The sequence below is a fragment of the Microtus oregoni genome, unplaced genomic scaffold (genome assembly GCF_018167655.1).
Source record: "Microtus oregoni isolate MIOR12 unplaced genomic scaffold, Mior012 000044F_ref0000062, whole genome shotgun sequence".
Taxonomy (NCBI): Eukaryota; Metazoa; Chordata; class Mammalia; order Rodentia; family Cricetidae; genus Microtus; species Microtus oregoni.
Genome location: NW_024543218.1, coordinates 16096095 through 16110388, shown reverse-complemented (window position 1 = coordinate 16110388; position 14294 = coordinate 16096095). Strand labels below are relative to the sequence as shown.

Here is a 14294-nt window from a genome sequence, read left to right as displayed (position 1 = left end):
AGAATGATTTCACCTCACAAAAGAGTGGAGGGCTCCTGAAGACTGAAAATTGAGATTGATTTCAGGATACCATATGCCAGAGCTCACTATTGTGAAATGAGAGATATATGTGTAATCTTTCACAAAAGGAGATGGGGTAATATAGTACCCAGGGTCAAAAGGAGATTGCACAAATCTGGGAATGGAGGGAGAATGGAATCCACCAGGATGATTTATTAAACTGATAAATTTTGGACAATAGTCTATATTTGCATAATATATGGTTGTAGTATTCCTGGAAATTATGAAATAATTCACATATTTTCATGGTACATAAAAGCCCAGTAAAAATGTCTTTAACTACTTTATATGTAAGGATTATTCTCCTATATAATGGCATGAGATTAAGTAACAGTAGAATAACTAAGTTAAAATAACAGCATACATACCACACATACCTCCATAGAACTATAAACAATGGCTCACAATCAATGATTTAGAAACAGAATTCAGCAAATGTGAGTTTCTTTTCCTTTTCATGGTCAATATCATATAGTTCACTTTCCAACTGGGATGAAATCTCTCATTCTAGCTTCTTACATAAATTCTGAAAGGCTAATTTTTGAACCTCTGAAATATTAAATCTTAATGCCTTAATATGCATCAATACATTTTATTCCATATTGAATTGATTATATCCTAATACTAAAGCCATTTGTTCTTTTTAGCATAACTGTCACCAATAATCTATTGAATTCTCTTTAACTTTGTAGATATAACACATATATATTAGAAATTTTATTAGTTTATGTTAGTTGTGTGCATAATAATGAGTTTCTTTATGATATTTTCCTACATATGTAGGATGTATTTTGACCATAGTAACCCCTTATGGTCTTATTTGTCCCCTCTCAATGATATCTTTTCTCAAACACTATTCCTATCTGATTTTTTTCATTACTAGTGATAGGATGAGTTCAATTTGTGTTGTTCACATGAGGACAGGTGGGATTCAATGACTCCCCCCCCCCATTCCCAATGAAATTCTGTGGGTCCATCCTTGGACACAGAATGTTCAGCCACTAAGACGTCTGATGAGTTCTTGAGTAAAGCATCCATACCATGGCTGGGAGACAGCATGTCACCATGCTCCTTCCCTTCCTCCAGTTTCTACATGCCTTCAGCCCCTTCTTCATGGAAGTTTCTGAGATTTCCAGGGAGCAGTGTGACAGAGATGCCTCTTTCAAGACTGAGCCAGCACTGAGCGCTCACTCACACTTGCCGCTTTCACCAGTCATGAATCTCTGCAATAACCAGCACTCACTGTGAAAATGAGCTTCTCTAAACAAAGCACTGCTTGATGCTCATCTGTGAGCATGGGGGTGAATATTAAAAAGACAGTGGAAGGGTGTAAGTTCACTCAGCAAAACAAAAACAGTTGTTAGTGCCTACGACTTGCACAGCCATGAGCATTTGACCAGATTTACTGTAGGAGAACAGAATTCCCTCCTGGGGAGTGGAGCTTCAAATCTGCACAGAATGAGGCTGGTCACTCCCACCATGGCCATCATACTGCTGAACATGCTGTCCTGCTTAGAACAGTACAGGGTCGATGGGAAGTATGGTGACAAAGACAAACATCTGACTTTGAAGGAAGACATAAAAATCATCACTGATTAAGGAACAGAAAAAGAAATGTCATATAGTATTGTAACTGTCACATGACGGCATTAGGCAGTGAATAGCTGACCGCAGACTTTGAGTGGCATGGGAAGGAATGATGGGAGTTTTGCTCTAACAAGGGGAGTCTGTCTCCACAGGACTAGCAGTGAGCACTTGCCAGGTGGCTTCTGTGTGTTCAGGCCGTTCAGCCCACACTTCTTAGCTGCTATAATTTTTGAGGTGAAGACAAACCATGTTCAAATGTCATCCATATGTTTTGCTTCTAAATGTGCTTAGTTCATACTGCTCAACATATCTAATCTTTACCTTATGAGGAAACTAAGATATAAATAACTGAAATAATCCGTCTGGATCCACACAGATTTCTAGTATCTAGTTTCTTCTATGGTGTCTAGTTTCACTGTGTACTGACTGTTCTACCTATGATTCTCAGTTTTCACGGGCTCTTTGGGCATTAAGGCATTTTCTTTAAGTTCTTGTGCTTCCTCTACTCCAATACAGAAAAATGTAAAGTTATCTAATTATTACTTTAACAGTCATGTGAGTGTGACACATACTTTCCTGGCGTTGCCATTCCATTACAAGAATACTCACCCACATAACTCTCAAAGTTAGTGTGTACATCTCTGTCTTTGAATGACAGCTCTCTTTCTACCCCGCCTCCCAGCCACAGTCCAGTGGCTGCTCTGTTCACAGAACAAAACAACATGTACACTCAGAAACCGTTTCAAGTTCAGAAGAGTAGAGTGACTTATTTTCACTAAAGACTGAAATGAATCTGTACTTTTAGTTATACAAGATCACTAACAGCTGTTATGTTGGGCCTTATAAATTTATGACCTGCTGATGCTTATGTGTGTGAGGGTGTTCTTTTTTCATAGTCTTCTGACATACTTCTGACATAGTTGAATCAACACGGATTTTAGCTTTGACATTCACAAACACGTTTATCTTAAGAAAAGCAAGTATTCTTTGTTTTGTAAGTCTGCCCTAATACTGGGCTAGTGTGGAAGTCTACATTTTGGCAGCATATCTTGCTTTCAAGGATACTTTAACAGAAAAGCACTGGAAATTGAACATCATGAGCAGCGCACCCGCCTACACCACTACCGAGCAGCCCTCGTTCAAGTGTGCTGGGGGCACACCACTACAGTTTCAAACCCATCCTAGCCTGCTGCCTCCTTCTGCTCTCTGAACTCCCATTATCCTCTGCATGAAGCAATATGATTCCCAAAGATATGAAACTTGTTTTCACATCCACCGTCTTTGAGCCGAACATGACCAGGGTGTGTGTGTGTGTGTGTGTGTGTGTGTGTGTGTGTGTGTGTGTGTGATAGGGAAATTTAGTAACAGTATGAAGCAAGAGAGGACTGGTGGAAGGGTCAGTGATGCAGATTTCCTCAGCCACTGTGATACTGCTTGCCTGGGCTGCACTTGTGACAGCCACCTGCTTTCTCAGAGGTTCAACCTCAAATGCACGCTACTGCTTCTTACCCTTTCCTGACCCCGTCATTCAGTGAACTGATATTTCCAGGTCAGGAAAGAAAAATGGGTTATGTTGTCCCTGTGTTCATCGATTCCAGTAGGCTAAATTTTGTGAAATATGTTCCTTCCTTTTCTCCTTACACACTCTTGGACCTAGGCATTCTTTTCAAATCACTTAACCGGAATTTCTACCAGCTCCAAACTCTCTTTGTTTGCACTAGTTACTATGACTTTGCGGACTTCCTGTTCAGAGAGTGACTGCCCTGGACAGCAGCTGGGCTAGCATCTATGGGAACTCTTACTGAGCAGACAATGACATGGGCCCTCATGGGCTTTGTGGCTTTCCACTTGGTCTCAAATCTAAACAGGAGGCAGCTCGTAACAGTCTCAGTTCCTTTGCTGTATATTTTCTTCTTGTGTATTTCCACCACAACTCATATACCTGATTTCTAATGTGTATCATGACACACACAGACCGACAGACAGACAGGCATGCATGCATGCATGCAGACAAACACACACACATACACTATTCCTCCTTCATCTTGTTTTTTTCTTTGAAAATTAGTAGTACAATGATAAATTAAGCAGTTATATCTTTTGGAAATAGAATCAGGCATTCCTGCAAACATATAGTGGTTGAATGGGATTCCAAAGAGGAAAATTTATACTTATGTAATTCATCATGAGCATTTATGGTCTCCATTTAACAAAGATTAGTCCCAATTCCTTGAATTGCCCAAGTTGGGTAGAAGGATGGGTTTTGGTGCTGTTGCTGTGTAAAACTCCCAATAATACTTAAGTTTTCTCTCTGCATTTGTCCTTTGTGTCTCACTAACACTGCTCCTCAAGGTTAGAAGACTATACCTGGCAAAGCGTCTTCGGTGTGACCGTTTTTAGAATTAGCTTAATTTCCTGTTTTGTTGACTAAGGAAATGTTGCCACAGGCTCACTTGAAAGCTTCCTTTAGAAAGCGACAAGGATGGCTTTGCCATTCTCTCACAGATTCTCTGTATAAACTTTAACCAAGAGAGGGTGCTTTGTGGGGAAAACATTCCTGCTTTAAGTGTGTGACCAAGTTACACAAGTTCGCACAAGTTGTTTCCTTTATTCTAAGTATAACTAGGTCTTAGAAGTGTCTGTGTTCATTGTAAAGAAACCACCCAAACTTGTTTTATTTTCCACAGGAAGTTGTCCTTGAAGAAGGAACAATTGCTTACAAAAACTGGGTTAAAACAGGCACCACTGTGTACAGACAGTTTTGGATCTTTGATGTGCAAAATCCAGATGATGTGGCAAAGAACAGTGACAAAATCAAAGTGAAACAGAGAGGTCCTTACACATACAGGTGAGCAAGTTCTTGAGACTGAGTAGTGTTCTCACCTCACTTCTGAGAATTTTCCTCCCAAGGAGCTCCATTGTATCGAAATGCATTTGCTTTCTTGCCATTAGCTTACTTTTTACCTTACCTGTAATGGATCTTTTATCTATAGGTTTAACAACTCCTCCTGTTGCTATACATATATGGCATTCAGATGTTACCAGATTTGAATTGTGCAGAAAAGAAGTATAGAATTTATTATCAACTTTAAGCTATGAAATAACTGTCCTCAACAACTCACAGATGTTTTGTTTGACATTTTTGCCATGTTCCTAACTTCATAGTAAGCATGTTGAAAGTTTTAAGTATACAGGATGAACATCATAAAATGAAATAAGACTCTTACAGCTATGATTGCCAAGGCGTGGCTCTCGGCTGGGGACAATGGCAATAACACCAACCTCTACGCCAAGGGAGTCAAAGACTCTGCCTGTAGGTTTTAAACTGGTCTGTGTGTTTCAGATACAGACTCTACTTTGAGAACTACAAGCTAAAATGATTTTGCATAATGGTAGTTCCTGTAAGTGCTGAGGTCATCTAGGCGTTGAGATTTACATAGCAATTTAAACCAATTTTCTCGCTATCTTAAGTGTTCTAATGGTTGGTTTAATAAGATTATAAATAGAATCTTAAATGAATGAGTCTAGGAGAGATAATCAGTCAGAAACTATCACTGTATGAAGAAGAAAACAAAACAGACAGTCAAAAGGGAAGATATTTGTCCACATTCACAGATATAGGGACTGATAATCATTATTCTGCATACATGTTCTTCTATTAAAATCATAGATCCTCTTCTTTTTAACTCTCAAAGCTGTCAAAGGCACTGAAAAAACTACCCTAGCTGTGAATTTGGAATAACTTTATTTTCCCTTGAAAACACTGTTGAGTATTTTGTATCATTCTTCGCGTGTTTATGTGATTTCTTCTCAAGGAGAAGCTCAACTACTTATGTGTTCTAGGAGACCGCTAGTTAGTTCCCGGCTGATCAGCCCCGAAATAATCACACAGAAACCATATTATTTACAATATTGATTGGTCAATAGTTTAAGCGTATTTCTGACTAACTCTTATATCCTAACCTAGCCCATCTCCATTAATCTGTGTATCACCATGTGACTGTGGCTTGCTGGGTAAAGTTCTGTCCTGACTGTCTCTCTCCAGAGCTACATGGCTACTCACTGACTGTGCCTTCTTTCTCCCAGTATTTAGTTTAGTTTTCCCTGCCTAGCTAAGTTCTGCCTTGCTATGGGCCAAAACAGTTTCTTAATTTGTTAACCAATAAAAGCAACACAAATACAGAAGGACTTTCCATGCCACTTATGTAACGTGATTAAATTATATCCACATTATTGTATTCCTAATTATCTTTATAATCCACAGTTGTAGTTCCTAAGCATTTTGTACATTATGTCATTTTCCACTGTTTTTTTATCCCTTTTAAAGCACGTTTCTGGATTAACAGCTGACACTCTAAATTATGAAGACAAAGCAGTAGTTGTTGTGAAGGTCATGCCTACTATACCAACATGGGCTAACATGCTTTAATAGTTTTCTCTTTAGTGAAAATATCACCAATTGGTATAGGATGTGTTGCTTTCATTGGTTGAATAAAGAGACTACCTTGGCCTTTTGATAGGGCAGAAACTTAGGTAGGTAGGAAAGACAAAACTAGATGCTGGGAAGAAGAGCAGAGTCAAGCAGACGCCATGCTTCTCCTGCCCAAAATAGACATTGGTTAGACTCATGCCAGTAAGTCACGACCTCGTGGTGAACACAGATTTAATAGAAATGGGTTAATCAAGATGTGGGAATTAGCCAATAAGAGGCTAGAGCTAATGGACCAGGCAGTAATTTAATTAATACAATTTCTGTGTCGTTATTTTGGGGTTAACCTAACCAGTCGGTGGGATGCAGCCCGTCCTCCTTACTACAAACAATTCACAATTTGACCAAAGAAGACTGTTTTTATAACTGCAAAGAAAATATTTTTATATTATAGTACTTATTAGGAAACTATGAATATCTAATTTCTAAAAAATGTGATGATATCTATGTTTGTATGTATGGTATCTAAGTTTGTATCTATGAAATCTATAATCCACGGTAAGACACTAGAAATAAAGTCTAAAATATATGCCTAACATGACCAAGTATGAGAAGAGAATAGATAATAGAATTTAAGAAATTTTCATATCTTTTTTGTTGTTGTTGTTTAGGGATAATGATTCTCTATTTGGGTTTTTTTTTAATTTTTATTTGTTTAGCAATAATGATTTTCACCTTTAAGGATTTTGTGGGTCTACGAAGAAGTGTAATCATAGCAATTAAGTCTAGTTATATTCTCCTAGAAAGCATGTATGTGTCTATCCTATAGGATTCATTCCTATAACTTTTAGTCTAGCTCCACATAAAACTTAAAGGGGATAAATTAGGTACATCTTTTTTGTTTGTCAAGGCAACAGTGAAGGCTGGCAAGGAGTAGGATTTATAGATACAATTTACACACAGCAAGCTCTGCTTTTTACGTCAATTTCAAATTGGCCTTGATGAAGAGTGAGTCACCTTGTCTCATGACATCAACAAAACAGAATTTCTTTAGCTTAGCTTGCTTAGGATCTTTGAAATAAGTGGAGGATAATCAACTGCTTAAAAAAAATGTTACTCTTTCGAAAGTTTTCTATATGTCAGGTGAAATCATGCCTGGCTCTGAATTCATTTTAAATTGAGTCTGGAGGAAAATATGCCTCTTAAAACAGAACCACTGGTTGATTTGGCAAAGGACTACTAGAACAATGTGTTGAAGCATTGATTGACAATATAAGACATGGTCAAAGCACAAAATTACCTGGTTTAATATCATAATTATACCCCAACCTGCCATGACTCTGATTACTATAGTCCCTTTGGTTATTTTAAATTTATCTTTGCTTTGACAAGAATACTAATGAAAGCATCAAGTAAACTTATTTCCCTTAATCTTATTAACTAATACATTCCAAGGTTTCCTTTTTAATTGAAGAAGAGAGTGATCATGTTCTTTCAAAAGAACTTTTCTAAGAGGAGACCATATTTTACTGATTTTTCTCTTACTGAGTGCCATCTACTGGTTTGAAGTTGTAAGTATTACTAAAGGGAAAAATTACCCAAAATTATTCAGGTTTTGTTTCACTTAGTCATAACTGCATCAAAGTTTCTGCAATTCCTGTAGACTTGCTTGAATTATTATTAACATGTACCTTAATTTTAAAATACTTATTTTAGAATTTAGTGCCTTGAGATGTTTCAGATTTTCTTAGGTTGCTTAAGTATCTCACTCAACAGAGAATAAACATAAAGGTATCACTATTAAAATAGGTTCCTATTTTTATTTAAGCCACATTTAGAAGTAATATGGCCATTACCTTGCTTATTCATGCAGAAGTTAGAGTCAGCTGTGATGGTTTATCTTTGTAACTACAGCACTGGAAAGATTGGCATATAGCAAATTTATGTCCTTCCCGTCCTACATAGTTCAAGGCCAGCCTGAGCTGAAACATGACAAGAAGTTAAAAAAAATACTGAAAATACCCAAAGTCACAATGTGCATGGAGGCCCATAATTTGTATTGCACAGGAATTCACATTTCATATCAAACCTGTAGGCTCCATGCCTGATTCAGTCTATACACAGTAGTTATAACTCTCCTCATATACGTGACATCCAGGTATAGAAAAGTGTTCTGGGGATGTCTGCCTTATTTCACTTTAATGGATAGCTTGTACCAACAAAGTGATTTTTTACAAAACAATATCTCATAACACATCATGAAAAGTATTGCAATTGTTGAGCCAAGAGACTAGAAATGAGAAGTCAAGAGATAAAATGAAGGAATAGAATTAGTTCTGGACCCCTTTAAATAGACTCTGTTGCTCCTTGTTGCTTTCACAAATGAACTTACAGCATGAATGTTGGATAGACTACACACTTTGAGAGGTCTTTCTAATATGAAAAATACACTCCTTACCCTCAGAATAAAGACCACTATTTAATTATATAACCCTTTTACTTTTAAAATCTCGTTTTTGCTTTTATTACCACCAGCTGTTTTTCTCTCACTCCATAATTAAACAAAGCTCAAACACTTGAATTTCTCAAACCACATCATCATCATCTTCAGTATTTTGAACTTGCTACTTTTAGTTCTTTTTATGTACATTTCTATTAATTTGGACCATCACATGGAATTATTACCAAAATGTCCTCAACCCATTCCACTTTGATTTCCCAAGACCATCATCTATTTTAATTCAGTCCTATTCCACTTTCCTATTCCCAGGTTTAAGACCCTTTCTGATTAGACTTCCAGAGATGCAGTGTTAAATAGTTATTTACCATTGTAATTCTGTGGGTTGGTGTAAATTGTTCTGGGTTAAAATAGTTGTTGAATGAATAGAGACATTTGATATCTAGTGGTCACACAGTACATTGATTTCCCCCCATTTTGTTGGTTTCTCTTTATTTCAGAGTTCGATACCTAGCCAAGGAGAATATAACTCAGGACGGTGTGAACCACACTGTCTCTTTTGTACAGCCCAACGGAGCAATCTTTGAGCCTTCGCTGTCTGTCGGAACAGAGAATGACACCTTCACAGTTCTAAATCTGGCTGTGGCAGTGAGTGTATACTAGCTACCGTATGGAAGAGTGCAGACCCTGTCACACACAATTCAACTCATAATGACCTTCATCACTTGGCTTTAGCTATCTTATCACTTATAAAAAGAATGAGTTTATTTTATTTTGTCAACTAGAAAAATGACACAATCACAATAATCGACTTAAGTATCATTTAAAAACAGCACTTTAATTTGAATGTCTTCCTGTGGCTAGAAATTATTCAGAAAAAAAAATGTAATCATGAGAGAATTAGAAAAATGACACAAATTATAACTTTTGTCTAGACAGAATTTGACAGATTTTGAAGGCTTAGTTGTATTTTAGTTAAATTTAGTTGTTATCTTTAGTCCACTTATTTAAGAAATGGCATGTACGCCGGGCGGTGGTGGCGCACGCCTTTAATCCCAGCACTCGGGAGGCAGAGGCAGGTGGATCTCTGTGAGTTCGAGACCAGCCTGGTCTACAGAGCTAGTTCCAGGACAGGCTCCAAAACCACAGAGAAAGCATGTCTCGAAAAACCAAAAAAAAAAGAAAGAAAGAAAAGAAAGAAAGAAAGAAATGGCATGTATCGATTTCTCAAGCAGTGATCTCTGTTTTGTAGGCCGCGTCACATATATACACAAACGCGTTTGTTCAAACCATGCTCAATTCCCTTATCAAAAAGTCCAAGTCTTCCATGTTCCAAAATAGAACCTTGAAAGAACTGCTGTGGGGTTACAAGGATCCATTTCTGAGTTTGGTTCCATATCCTATTTCTACCACAGTTGGTGTGTTTTATCCTGTAAGTATCAAATATATATGAGTACATTGCTATCTTTTAATTATGGAAATAAAATGACATTGAGGAAAAATTTATAGTTTTGCATATGAGCCTTATTAGTTAATCTGAGAATATATAATTAATTCATTTTTAAAGTCTCAACCTTATATGCTGTAAGTTTTGCTAGTAAAAAAATTATTTAATGAGTTTTACTAAACTCATCTTAGTTTAAAAATTAATCAAATTTTGATTCTTAAATACAACTGAAAATTTATTTGTAAATCTTTGCATGTTGTGTTTAATTTTAATTATCAGTTCTGAAGAATCAAGGATAATATTATGTATTTGTTTTAAAATTCAAACATATTAATCATCTCCTTCCTCAATCTTTAGACCTTTAAATTCTTAAAGGATTAAAAAGCTACTGTGAATTTCTACTTTAGCTATTCAGCAAGCTTCACTTACTGATGGTGTGCCTTCCTGCTGTATGTAGTTGTATGTAGCTACAGCTCTAAGTTCTGAGTTACAAGTGTGACGCCAACCAAATGTCTGCTTTGACTGCTGTATCATTGGACACTGTATAGAAATATTACTTGGATTTTCCATTTCCTTATTGTTAGTGTTTCAGATTATACAGATATATACTAGTAAAATATTAATTGGGAAACCTGAAGGAATTATTTTCAATTATGATTTGAACCAAATTATCACAGCTCCTTCTTTGGCTAACGGAATCTTTAGTTTTGCTTGAATAATCTTCTTCCTATTAACAATTTGAAAATTTAGAATACTTTTAGAAATCTTTTGTTATTCTCATAAGTTTAGCTCAACGTGTCCTTACCAGAACCTGCTAGGGACATTGAAGAACACTGGCTCTGGTTGCTCATGGCAATGCTGGAGTCTGGTTCCCTTCAGTGTCTGTTGGTTATTTTCTTATATTTTATCTCAGCACCTAACAGTCATTGCTAGGCAACTTTTATATTCTACCATTAAAATATTTAACAATATAAAATGATGGTGAATGACCCCTAAATAAGAAATGTGAAAGGGAGTTAGCTGCACATGCTGTGACACATTAAATAAGACTTGATCTATGAGTGATTTTTTTTTGTTTATATTTTTCAGTACAATGATACTGTAGATGGAGTTTACAAAGTTTTCAATGGAAAGGATAACATAAGCAAAGTTGCAATAATTGATTCTTACAAAGGAGAAAGGTAGTAACGCTGTGTTTTTATTATATGTGTTTGTGTGTGTATGTGTCTGTGTGTGTCTGTGTGTGTGTGTGTCAGAGAGAGAGAGAGAGAGGGAGGGAGGGCAGGAGGGAGGGAGAGAGAGAGAGACTAGGCTGTTCTACAGAACTGTTAGTATTATTTTCCTACTACTGCTAAGTCAGCAGCATCAGTCTATAAAACAGACGTGGCTATGGAGCATACTGGGCAACTGTGATATAGGCATTCAACCATTCTTCACGCCACTTTCTTGTTCTTACAGTCTGACTGACATTCAGCAGCACCAACACATGAAAAGTTTGCCTTTATTCATTCCTTCTCTTAGACAAAGAAATACAGTGTTAATTTTTAACTCTTTAGCATGTCTAGCATTTTAGTGAACCCATACAATTAAGTAATAACCAATTAAGACATCAATACAATCTATGAGGTAGGCAAATAGATCTTTCGATGCCTTTTTAAATGAGCATATGAAATAAAATTTGTACACTGCAGTGTTATGTTTTAAATGATTCCAACCAGGAAAATGCTTAATGAATCCAAGCACTTTTACAATTTCCCTGCCGTGCCAATATTTTTTTCTACTGATAGAAAATGGAATTCGCATTTTAATACAGTAATAAATCTCACAATGTCTCACCTTTGGAAAAGTGAAAGAAAAAAGTAGGTTCATGACGCCATACTTTCCTTTCTCACGGTTCCTGACAGTTCATTTGAAATATTTTTTTATTATTTATTTCTGTAAAATATAAAGAAGCCAAATAAGTCTCAGGAGACAAAGAAACTTCTTTTTTTCTATTTATGGCCTAATTCCATGAAGACCACTAGAGATAGATTAAAAGTGTAAATGATTTTCTTAACAGACATAACTATTACATCCACCTGTTCCCTAACATAACTCTAACATCCAATGAGTAAGTGTTTCCTGAGATATGCTTTTGCTTCTAAAGAAGAAAGAAGTTCACACTCACAAGGTTTTATACAGAAGTCTAGCGGAGAAAAACAATTCTATGTGTTTCCTTTTCGGTTCATCATATAAAAGCTTGCATGTTGAACATTGCTCGTACTCCCTGGGTTTCAGACTGTAGAGTGGGGTTGAAAAGCATTGTCAATCATGGGGTGGGGTTTAGAACTAAAGGTGGTTGATCCGTGAAGATGTCAGATTAGGCAATTGCTTTAACCCCTTGTGCCCAGGCTGAGTATGACTGGCAGCACTTCCTTTGAAAACATAAGCCATGGTGTTTCTTGATATCCCTGTAGACTAGCTGTGTTAGAGGAGTGGACAACACTAGCTTTTCTCTCAGTCAAAATGGTCTTGGAGAAGATTCATGGAGATTTAATTCTATTCCTTTTAATCACACACACAAACACACACACACACACACATATGTATATGTATATATATATATATATATTAGATAAATTAGAAAATAAAAGATAAATAGGTTCAATATCTTTCTAATACTGGTACCTGATAATGCCAAAGTGGGAAGAATGTAAAACCTGCAAAAGCACAATGCTGAAAACATTAAATATTTACACATTTTGAACTATATGAATCCAAACAGGTGCTACTCTGCTTTCTTCCTTTTTTCTCTCCCTTCTATATCAGGGTGAGCCTATGTCAGGAACTTCCTCAACAATTTGATTCAATTGGTATGAACAAGTGGACAGACTACCACATAGCACATTCTTCCAGGGGAACAAATTCCTGAGTAGAGAACTACACTCCTCTCGTTTTCTTGCAGAACTGTGCCTGTCTGAGTGGTTTCTATTGAACTTGGCACTTAGAAGCTTGTGTTTTAGATCTGTCCTGTTAAGGTTCCCAGTACTTCCTTTATGGCAATAAGACTAGAGGATCATACAGTCGTGGACTGAATGGTGTGGAGTGTTTATTAAATCCTAGCTGTCATCACCTCTATTCTTCCTTACGTTGATGAAAGTAGTGTTTCGAAGAAGAAAGCATGGTGTGACCATGGTGTTCTTGAAATGGGAGTGTTTGCTCATCTTATTTCTTTTATTCCTAAGGACTTTGTCCTATTGGCCAAGTTATTGCGACATGATTAATGGCACAGGTAAGAACCTTTGTTGTAATAACCAAAATGAGAAAATCTCACCTTCTCCCACAAGTCTACCTCACTCCCAGCCAAAGGGATTCTGATGGTTGAAGGACAGTATTTATCAAACACTGTATTTGGGAGTATTTATCTTTGGGCAGACTCAGGAAGGGGCTATCTTTTTAAAATGACAGAACTTTTAGATTAACCACAGATCAGTCTTGTTTCATTGCTAGAAAAGTTTTGTAAAAACGCTGCTTTGTAAAAATATCTCACTTAGTAAACTGGTGCCCAACAAGTAGTTAAAAACAAATGTAGAGGTATAATTACTAGTTGATGCTGTCTCAATATTAGATTGATAACTTAGATGTGAAGAGATATCCTTTCAAAAAGGAAAACATATCACCAATGCAGAACTGAGACTGAGGTGGTAAGATTGTAAAACAGATGCAACCTAATTTGGACAAGTTGGTTAGAATGGGCAAAAAGCAATAATGAAGCAAAATTAGATGTCTGCTATCTGTTAAGAATATATGTTGAAGTGTTCTCAAAATTAGATTTAACATGCAAAGAAACAGATAAAATCTTTGATTTAAGATATAGGTAGGTTTGGCTTCTTACTGTCCTCAATGAAAAACACACTACACACTGTTCATTCGTGAAAGAAAAATGATTGTACAACACAATGGTAATCAAATATCATGAAGTAATTCAAGTCAAAGATAAGCTTTTAATCACTATGAGGCACATGCCTAATGTTTACGAAGTAGATGAGGAAATACTTAATGGGGAAACGACATAATGAAGATAATGAAAGTTAAATAAAGGAAACATGGGGGCTGTTTACCTTTTCCAAGGCATAATTGAGATTTGCGAGTTTATTTAATTCTATTCTGTCTCATTGGGTGAAAAAGGTAGAACAAAGCCATTAATGTTTTCCAAGGCACTTCTCCAAATAAATTTTCAAGTATTTCAACACTTTCATAGTTTCATAAACCTAATAATCTTTAGACAAAGTGAAGTATACTATGCCCTTCTTAAATGGTCAGGAATGCTCTGT

At 36.5% G+C, this 14294-nt stretch overlaps 1 protein-coding gene across 6 annotated transcripts in view; it reads left to right on the top strand.

The window, feature by feature from the left end:
* Nucleotides 1-14294, top strand: part of LOC121434774 (platelet glycoprotein 4) — a 79376-nt gene that overhangs the window by 55040 nt on the left and 10042 nt on the right. For all 6 annotated transcript variants that reach the window (XM_041633740.1, XM_041633742.1, XM_041633738.1 and 3 more), the window contains 5 exons: nucleotides 4335-4495; nucleotides 9035-9182; nucleotides 9787-9966; nucleotides 11071-11162; nucleotides 13206-13252. In XM_041633740.1, coding sequence (XP_041489674.1) covers nucleotides 4335-4495; nucleotides 9035-9182; nucleotides 9787-9966; nucleotides 11071-11162; nucleotides 13206-13252 — 628 coding nt within the window. The remainder of the gene's footprint in view (nucleotides 1-4334; nucleotides 4496-9034; nucleotides 9183-9786; nucleotides 9967-11070; nucleotides 11163-13205; nucleotides 13253-14294) is intronic.